This window comes from Sitodiplosis mosellana, unplaced genomic scaffold (genome assembly GCF_009176505.1).
Source record: "Sitodiplosis mosellana isolate CC-2019 unplaced genomic scaffold, AAFC_SMos_1.0 Smas_scaffold_38, whole genome shotgun sequence".
In the NCBI taxonomy this organism is placed as follows: Eukaryota; Metazoa; Arthropoda; class Insecta; order Diptera; family Cecidomyiidae; genus Sitodiplosis; species Sitodiplosis mosellana.
This window is the reverse complement of record NW_022595280.1, coordinates 2,572,901-2,582,046: the sequence shown is the minus strand read 5'-3', so window position 1 is coordinate 2,582,046 and position 9,146 is coordinate 2,572,901. Positions and strand designations below refer to the sequence as shown.

Sequence of the window (9,146 nt, the reverse complement as noted above, 5' to 3'; positions counted from 1 at the left end):
AAAAATCACGCAAAAATCAAATCTATGAATGAAACACGCAGCAACACGAACAAATAAATCGTCACTGCATTTCGTTTCAGAACACAATATTCAAAAACAAATGAATAAAAGTATAATTACATTCCTTTTTATAGATTTTTTAACATTCACTTTGAATTTACATGCAAAGAAACAACTGAAATACAAGTTGAATAAAAAAAAACAAACAAACTAAAAGCATGCGATCAAATAGAGTTACGCAAATTCAGCGCTACAAACTAACATATATTTATTAATAAACTATAGCTCTTCTATTACTAAACATCGTACATCAAGAATAATCAAGTCAATGTGTATGAAATGAACGGCGCGCAGCAAAAGAAGAGCAAACACACACACACACACACACACGCAGAGAACACAAACAGTAAAAATAAAAATCAGACAAATCTATTCATATATACATCATTATTACTAATATCTTATTGATAATTGTAATGAGTGAAAATAAAGTGGTCGATACGACTTTGAACAAAAAAAACAACAGAACATAAAAAAAACTATGAAACAACGGAATTTTCCTATTCGGCTCCTTCCTCTCCTTCTCCTTCTTCTTCGTCTTTTACTTGTTTTGCACTTGATTTCAGTTCGAGTTGTTGTGGTAACGAGATCGAATTTAGGTATTTCCAAAGACGTCGCTGAATGACTTGTGTTCGCAATCGAACGCAACAGATAGAGTGGGGACATTGCGACACGATCATCGCTGCTTCAGAATTCATCTGACAGACAAACATTCAGTCGGTGATTTTGTTCACAGTCGTACGACGCTGCTGTCAACTTTTTAGTTCCGAGTTTTTTTGTTTTTGTGGTTTTAACAAGGTAAGATCTTGCTTTCTGGATTTTTCGCACTTTATGAAAATACTATTTGCTCAATTGAAATGTGTTGAAATCTTTTTAAATCATAAGCATTTAAAAAAATCATCAAAAGTTCAGGTAAATTCGAAATGATATGCAAAGTATTGCGTTGGTTTTTCTATTGCTACTCAGTGAGGCATTAAAGCAATTTACTTTCTAATTCACTCTTAGACGCAAACCAGTTCTTCGCTGTTTTTTTTCTTGCTTCAGGGCATCGACCGGTGAAAAAAAAACCGAACATTGCCGCTTTGTCATAGTTTCATTAAACTCAAGAATTTCCATTGAAAATAATTCAAAATGATTTTATTTCTGACATTGCGAAGAAATTCACTCTATTTTCCGGTCGTTCATCGCTCCGTCATACCGCGATATTTATATTTATAGCTTGGTTTTTTGTTGTTGTTGTTGTTGTTGTCAAACGTCAATCATTTGTTTGGATTTTATTTTTAGTTTAATTCCAATATGAAATTGCATGCTGTATCTGATGGACCGCCATCGTTGGCTTGTCGCATGGTGTTGAAAGCACTGAATATCCCATTCGATTTGGTTCCGGTAAACTTTAATACTGGCGAACATTTAACCGATGAATATTTCAAGGTAATAGGAAAAAGAGACACAAAGAGTGAGAGAGAGAGAGAGAGAGAGAGAGAAAACAAATACGACGGAAATATCCTTAAATAACTTCTGCCTTATTTTCCAGTTGAATCCGCAAAAAGAGATACCAGTGCTTGATGACAATGGATTTCTGTTGAGCGAAAGTATTGCGATTATGCAGTATTTATGTGATCAATATGCACCAGAGAATCCAATCTATCCAAAAGAACCTAAGCAACGAGCACTTGTCAACCATCGAATGTGCTTCAACATGGCTTTCTACTACAATTACATTAGCCAATATACGGTAAATTTCCAACTCAAAATTCAATTCCTGAACTTCGTTTTCTTTTTTGTTCTAACTCGAATTATTTCACGTGCATGATAGATGGCTCCGATTTTCTTTGACTACCCACGAAGCGACATGGGAAAAAAGAAGGTTGAACTCGCTTTGAATGTATTTGAAACGTACTTGAAAGCGACCAACACGAAATATGCTACTGGGGATTGCATTACAATTGCTGACATTGCGCTGGTTGCCGGAACTCTACCCTTGGAGGCAATCGGATATAAATTCGAACATTATCCACTGGTTACTAAGTGGTACAGTACATTTAAAAGTGAGAACCCTGGATTGTGGGAAATTGCGCAGGCTGGTGTCGATGAAATCGCTGGATTTGAACAGAACCCAGCATCATTGGATCTATCAAAATTAAATCATCCATTCCATCCGATCAAAAAGAATTAGCAGAAAATCCGCAGATTTAAACCGTATTTAACATTCATGGATAATGGTTTCTCATTTTATCAGTTCTTTTTTGTATTGAAATTCACCCAAATAAAATTCATTAAGTTTGGTTTTTGCACTGAATCTCAATGTTTTGGTTTGATTGGTTATTCTTTGCTACGCACTCGACGCCATCTATTAAAAACGTTGAAGTGTAAACAAGACTAGAATCAACGATATGCGGACGATATATATCGTATATCTTTATCTATATGCCCCAAAGATATACTTGACAGCTCGTGTGATGCAACCACAGTTTTTCCAACAATGTCAACAGCTTTGTGCGAGTGTCATTCTATGCTATGATTATGATAATACAAAAATATTCCTACGCATTTCATTTGAACAATGTGATTAGAACGTCTAATTTAGAAACAGGTAAGCGTGCTATTTTCAAGCTACCTATGCGGTGTCTAGCACACATGATAAAAACAGCGCAATATACCCGGAAATTGGAGAAAACTTCTCGAAATTTACGTTGATTCGTTTGAAATTGCTATTATCGAACAAATCACCCTTGTTCCGTTAGTTTCTTGTTTTCCGATAGTTTTTGATGGTGGAAAAAGATATGAAGAAAATATTATCCAGATGAATGATTGAATTGCGTATATTTGGAACTTTCTAAGGAAAATTGTTTTCGATCAACGTTAAACTCAGTACTAATTATATCATCAAATAAATGTTCCATTCGTCAGACATTTAAAAAGAAAGGAAAATAAAACATTTCATTATTCAAGTTGATATATACCAAAACGTTCAAATGACACATTCAGTACTGTGATTTTGTGCAGTTAATCCACCTTCACCTCCGAGCTACTGTGTGACTCACGTTTATTTTTCAAGGTAGGTCAAATTTGCTATTGAATAGGGATTTTCGTAGACTTTTCATTTGAGTTGTCATTCAAAGTGTATTCCATTAATGTGAGATAGATTAGTGCGAATATAGAGTATTAAATTTTCATAGAAATTAAAGTTTGTTGCATTTTTTCCATTTTTGACGCTTTAAAATCGGATTACTTGCATACATGCATAACACATCTCTGATATTCCTATGGAAAACGTAATTTTAAAATAACAAATGGAATAAATTAATTTTTAATTGTAAACTTCAAAAGTTATTTGCGTGGGTTGCATTTAAAAAATTTCTTTGTATTTGACAGTGAGTCAGGATTACAGATTTACAGGCAATAACATATTATTAACTATACTTAATAACATAATAATAACGGCCGATATATTGGTCCAACATAACATAATAATAACGTTATTAAGATTTAGCATAATAATAACATAATATGTTATGCGTTATATCGGGTGTTATCTTAATAAATCGTAAGATTCGGCGGTAATAACATTTTATTAACTATAATAATAACATATTATTAAGATGGATTTATTAACTCAATTAATAACATATTATTAAGATACAATCTTATTAATGTTTTTTTCGCGCATTTTTTTCGCCGGAGCACTGACAAGTTGTTTTTTCTCTGCGGAGTACACACATGAATTTTTTGCACTGTTGCAATGAATTTAAAATGACTCTTTGAAACGGAATTATCATGTATTGAACTTAACCATTAAGTTTGGGAAATCGCCAGTCCCGACCTTGAAAGGATCAATTTACCATATTTTGTCTGCATTGTTATAGGTGTGTACATCGTACAGTGCTTTTTTTCTCTCCAGCTAGGGAAAAGAATGCGCGAAAAAAACGTTATTAAGATTGCATCTTAATAATATGTTATTAATTGAGTTAATAAATCCATCTTAATAATATGTTATTATTATAGTTAATAAAATGTTATTACCGCCGAATCTTAGGATTTATTAAGATAACACCCGATATAACGCATAACATATTATGTTATTATTATGCTGAATCTTAATAACGTTATTAAGATTAAAAAAAATCCCAACATAACATAATAATAAATATGTCGGGCAATAACATATTGATAACATATCGAAAATGTAAATCTGTAGTCAGGATCGGTGACTTGTAGTTTCAAAATTGTTTCACACAATAGGAATTCAAAAAGTCATCAAAAACAATAGTTATTCAGTATTTGTACACAAGGTGCATGTTCATTTTAGTTTTCGACTCTATTTCGAATATATTTATTGCTTTCAGTCAGTTCCTTAACACATTTGAGGATAAAATGTTGTACTTTTAATATTTGTGGTACATGAAAATATACTTTGTACCCAGATTAGAATTTTCATCATGTAAAAAGACTACGAATTATGCTGTTTCACCCACAATACCATGTATTCTCCTTTTAACCTCGAAATTTCAACGTATTCGAAAAAAAAACATTCCTTTCCATTGCTCTGAAAATGAAGCAAAAAGGGACTAAAGTCCAATGAATTTTGGTCGCAATTTCCAGAACCATCTATGGACTTCGAGACTGGTCGGAAATTTGAATTTGTTTGATTTAGAATGGGACAACGTTCCGGTGGATTATAACAGCGGTGAGTATTTGGGCGACGACTATGCCGAGGTAAGAAAAAAAACAATAGAGCTTCTTTTGTATATAGCAACTCATAATGCAAAGTATTAGGGAAAGCAAATCATTCAACGTTGATTCTTTCCCTAGGTAAATCCGCAAGAAGAAGTTCCAGCGGAAAGAGAAACTATTACTACCGTGTGGTTTTACTAAGAATAAGAAAAGATAAACACAATCTCTTTTTCTCTCTATTCACAGTTGGCTCCGACTTCTTTCCGATTTTCTTCGACTATCCTCGTAATGATTTCGGAAAAAGCGCGTTAACATGGCATTGGATGTGTTTGAAAAGTACTTGAGCACCTCGGGTAAGAAGTACGTTGCTGGCGAGAATGTTACTATTGCCGATATGGCGTTGGTCGCTTCAACCGTATCTTTGGAATCGTGTGAAATTCCATTTGATGAGTACCCATTGATCACCACTTGGTATGACACATTCAAAAGCGAAAATCCAGAGCTATGGGAAATTGGCCAAGCTGGCGTTGATTCCATCAATGAAATCTACAAAAATCCACTGGATGTATCGCAAATGAACCATCCAATACATCCAATGCGAAAAGATTAAACATCGAAATTATCGCTTCGAATTTATCAAGTTTAAACAGTTTTCAGCAATCGTTGAAAATTGTTCAGCAATTGATAAAAAGCGTACAACAAATTCTTGAAATACGATGTCAGATGAATGCTCAAATAAATTCTTGGCATAAAATCAAACGGTTTTTCAATGAAAATCTTGAATCATTTTTCAATTTGCCTTTTCAACAAAGAAAAATGTTCTTGTTCGAACAAAGTGAGCATAAATTCCCTTTTGAGTCGTCAGCGCCATCTGTGAACACAAGCCAGTAATGTAAATCATACACGTATGTAATTAGATGACGATGTGACACTTGGTGCGGCAAAAATAGACACTTGACAGCTGCCAGCCGAAGTAAAGTTTTTTTTTTCCTCGTCAAAGTTACACATATGCATATTTTAGGATTTGTCACTTGATTGTAAACCTGCCGTCGAAATCCATACAATTCTCGATGCAAATAAACAACGATTCGGTGTTATGTTATAATTGAAGAGGCGAAAACACATTATTTTTTTGAGCGACGAATTCTTTTTTTCCTTCATTCAAACATACAAAATGGTCACAAATAGTTTACTGTGTTATTTTACGGCATTATTGTTAATGTATCATAGTGTATCCGGTGTAGAATTAACATTTGATTTGCCAGACAGTGCTCGAGATTGCTTTCATGAGGATATTAAGAAAAATACGTCCGTAGTATTAGAATATCAGGTGATTGAACAGAAGAATAAATTCATTTTTGATGCGCATTTACCGTTTGCACATAAATACATACATACGTACATACGTAAACCCCATCCGATGGGTTAATTATTGATATTGCGTGGCTTAATTAATGACTCACATTTGGGTAATATAACCGTTTTGTTATCACTTCAGGTTGTAACCGGCGGCCAATACGATGTGGATGTCGTATTAGAGGGACCAAATCAAGAAATCCTTTATCAAAATACACGATCTCAGTTTGATTCACATCAATTCACAACTGATGTACGTATTCCGAATGATTGTATCATCTAAGTTGAACATTGATTGCTTACTATTTTCTTTTACTAATTTATATTCAATTTGCATTGATAGACGGACGGAATTTACACGGTGTGTTTCAGTAATGAATTCAGCACATTCAGCCACAAAATTATTTACATGGATTTCCAAGTTGGTGATGAGAACCCATTGACACCAGACATTGATGCGCATGCAACCGCACTGACTCAACTTGAATCGTCAGCCCAAGAGATTCACAAGAGTCTAAACGCCATTTTAGATTATCAAACACATCATCGTTTGGTGAGTATCGAAATATGTAAAATTGAACAGCAAAAATCCAAAGTGCTAAGTCAATAACTTTAGATATTGATTTGTCAACCAAAAACTAATGACTAATTGGAATTTAATTTGCTTGCATATTGATTTTTAGCGTGAAGCCCAAGGTCGCAAACGAGCTGAAGAGTTAAACGAACGAGTGTTATGGTGGTCGATAGCTGAAGCATTTGCTATTTTAGCCATTTCAATCACACAAGTGCTTATACTGAGAAACTTCTTCACCGATCGATCACCCAATCAACAACGATATGGACGTTTGTAAACATGTTTAGCGTAGAATGCATAACCTTAATTTATCTCTCTGCTGTCGATTTTCCATCCTGGTGCAAAATAAGATCGTTTTTAAGGGAAAATTCAACAGAATCGAATGAAAAAAAAAAACAGAAATAAAACAATAAAAACCTAGTGTGCTTAGAATGGGAATGCAATTATTGTATTTAAATAAAAACAACAACAGAAAAAAGAAATATGGAAAAATACCAAAAAAAAACTTGTGTCACATTTGTTTTTTCGCTTACAAATGATTTTTTTTGAGAATTTGGCTTAGAAAGTGTTTGTTTGGAATAAAATGATCTTATTTTATGTAAAACTAGAAAACTGTATTTACTTATGATCAAATGAAAATGAAAAATGTGTTAACGTGTAAAAAGGTAGAAAATTTCGTAAGTAAAAAAATGCCATTTTCAAAATGGTTCCGAATCTAAAACGCTATCAGTCATTCGGACTGTCTTAAAAAGTAACCAAAAACGAGAACATGATGTAAATCAAGGCCGTTGGATATGCGACCAGGGCGCCATTGTTCGGTTGATTTGACATCATGCTCAAAATGCGGCTGGATACGATGGTTGGCAGAATCACCGCAGGCACAGCGAAAATGAAGCCATTGAGTGTGTTGAGCCGCATAAAAATGCCCATGAATGAAAACCACACCAAATGCAGCATACCATATCCCAATGCGCTGGCCACCCCCTTCAGTGTAACAAAGTGTTCGTGATGACCATAGCACATGAGCTTCAACAGTCCGTACATTCCGAGCACCGACACCATCGACAAACAGTACACATGACTGAAAATGAACACTTTGCCGGCTAAAAATAGGCACGCACCAAAGAGAAAGCAGAAAAACATCGGCCCTGACAAATCGGTGTCGGCCAAAAATTTCTCGTTTGCCAGTTGATCGCGTGCGAATGGATTCATCATCAGCATTGCCTTTTCTCGGATTAGTTCGGGGTAAATTTCGAGCTCTTCAAGCAATGGCGGTTCATCATCTTCTTCTTCTTCGCTGATTGTGCTCAGTTGAAATGTTACATTGCGTTGCGGCGATAGCGACAGTCGCGATGGATAGAAGAATTGATTGTCATTTGCATCCAGAAATTGTGTTTCATTTTTGAATGATGCGGTCGAACTGTTGAAATAACCACTGACAAAACCAAAGCAATCGTTGACTACCAGTTGAAAATCACTGACGCTATTGTGTTTGGATTCTGTTTGTGGAGAAATGTCAAAATGATAGGGGAATATGAGCAAAATTGACGAAAAACAATTGGATAAAAATCACGAAAATTAAATCGTTAAGAAGAAAAGTCGAGAATTTGATAATCTACTGATTCATTTGGTGAAATAATCAGTTCAAAACCAATTATTTCGATATGCTTACCCATGAAATCTGCCATCTTCGATTTTCCCTCCAAAACCATCTGGATCCAGTTGCTGTAGGTGTTCAAACTGCGACACAATGTGTTCAAACTGCGACACAATGAATGCTCAACATCGACAAAACAAATCGACAAGACGCTGCATAATGGTGATAGAGTTGTCGTGCACATTCAATAACGGTAAAATTGTGCGAAACAAAGCATCGTATTGCGGCGGTGAACGCGAAGAGTGTTGCCTGATAGCGACAGTATACCAAAAATAAATTGCTATGAGAACTGCTCTACTTCGCATCAGTTTGATTTTTTCCCTTTTTTGGCATTGTGAGCCGAATTCCACATTTCTTCTGATGAAATTGACGATTTTCCGCGTAAATAATTTATGATTCAATTTTGAATGTTCATTTCTATGATGAAGCTATGATCGATGCAAACATCGTCGACAGCGGTACTTTTGCTGCTGCTGTGGACGCCGTATTCGAGGTGTCATTGCGTGCACAAACACACACCGCATTGGTTGTCGTTCATATCGCATATCACATACCATAACAAATCGTAATGTTATTATCGCTAAATTAACAAACTGTCAACACGAGACGTCGTGTGTCAGTGTGTCGTTCGTTTGTACGTTCGTTGTTGTTGTTGTGTGTTTTCTTATTTTTCTATTCTGTTGTGCTTCTGCTGCTGTTGCTTCTGCACACACGATTAAGCCAGCAATAACACACTGATATCAGAACCTCATCGTGTCTGTTTGTTAGTGTCTGCTGTCGTTGTTTGAAAGAGAGCTAAAAGAATATTTATCGTCGATATGTGCT

The 9,146-nt window shown here is 35.1% G+C and overlaps 3 protein-coding genes across 3 annotated transcripts; 2 read left to right on the top strand and 1 right to left on the bottom strand.

Annotated features, from left to right (window-relative positions):
- The first annotated feature begins 733 nt into the window (after nucleotides 1-733).
- On the top strand, nucleotides 734-2,365 carry LOC129569620 (glutathione S-transferase 1-1). The gene is made up of 4 exons (XM_055448661.1): nucleotides 734-858; nucleotides 1,345-1,491; nucleotides 1,595-1,795; nucleotides 1,877-2,365. The coding sequence occupies exons 2-4, from the start codon at nucleotides 1,357-1,359 to the stop codon at nucleotides 2,234-2,236; spliced, it is 696 nt and encodes a 231-aa protein (XP_055304636.1). The 5' UTR covers nucleotides 734-858; nucleotides 1,345-1,356; the 3' UTR covers nucleotides 2,237-2,365.
- Nucleotides 2,366-5,706: 3,341 nt separating this feature from the next.
- LOC129569622 (transmembrane emp24 domain-containing protein 3-like) lies at nucleotides 5,707-7,276 on the top strand. The gene is made up of 4 exons (XM_055448663.1): nucleotides 5,707-6,064; nucleotides 6,233-6,343; nucleotides 6,434-6,643; nucleotides 6,774-7,276. The coding sequence occupies exons 1-4, from the start codon at nucleotides 5,909-5,911 to the stop codon at nucleotides 6,939-6,941; spliced, it is 645 nt and encodes a 214-aa protein (XP_055304638.1). The 5' UTR covers nucleotides 5,707-5,908; the 3' UTR covers nucleotides 6,942-7,276.
- Nucleotides 7,083-8,698, bottom strand: LOC129569619 (protein YIPF5 homolog). The gene is made up of 2 exons (XM_055448660.1): nucleotides 8,337-8,698; nucleotides 7,083-8,163 (listed from the first exon to the last, which is right to left on the bottom strand). The coding sequence occupies exons 1-2, from the start codon at nucleotides 8,503-8,505 to the stop codon at nucleotides 7,409-7,411; spliced, it is 924 nt and encodes a 307-aa protein (XP_055304635.1). The 5' UTR covers nucleotides 8,506-8,698; the 3' UTR covers nucleotides 7,083-7,408.
- Nucleotides 8,699-9,146: the final 448 nt, after the last annotated feature.

Coding starts and splice junctions, on each gene's coding strand:
- LOC129569620 (XM_055448661.1), top strand. CDS start 1,357: ATGAAATTGCATGCTGTATCTGATGGACCGCCATCGTTGGCTTGTCGC. Junction 1,492..1,594: donor TAACCGATGAATATTTCAAG/GTAATAGGAAAA, acceptor CTTATTTTCCAG/TTGAATCCGCAAAAAGAGAT. Junction 1,796..1,876: donor ATTACATTAGCCAATATACG/GTAAATTTCCAA, acceptor CGTGCATGATAG/ATGGCTCCGATTTTCTTTGA.
- LOC129569622 (XM_055448663.1), top strand. CDS start 5,909: ATGGTCACAAATAGTTTACTGTGTTATTTTACGGCATTATTGTTAATG. Junction 6,065..6,232: donor CCGTAGTATTAGAATATCAG/GTGATTGAACAG, acceptor TTATCACTTCAG/GTTGTAACCGGCGGCCAATA. Junction 6,344..6,433: donor CACATCAATTCACAACTGAT/GTACGTATTCCG, acceptor TTGCATTGATAG/ACGGACGGAATTTACACGGT.
- LOC129569619 (XM_055448660.1), bottom strand. CDS start 8,505: ATGTGCACGACAACTCTATCACCATTATGCAGCGTCTTGTCGATTTGT. Junction 8,164..8,336: donor GAAGATGGCAGATTTCATGG/GTAAGCATATCG, acceptor CTCCACAAACAG/AATCCAAACACAATAGCGTC.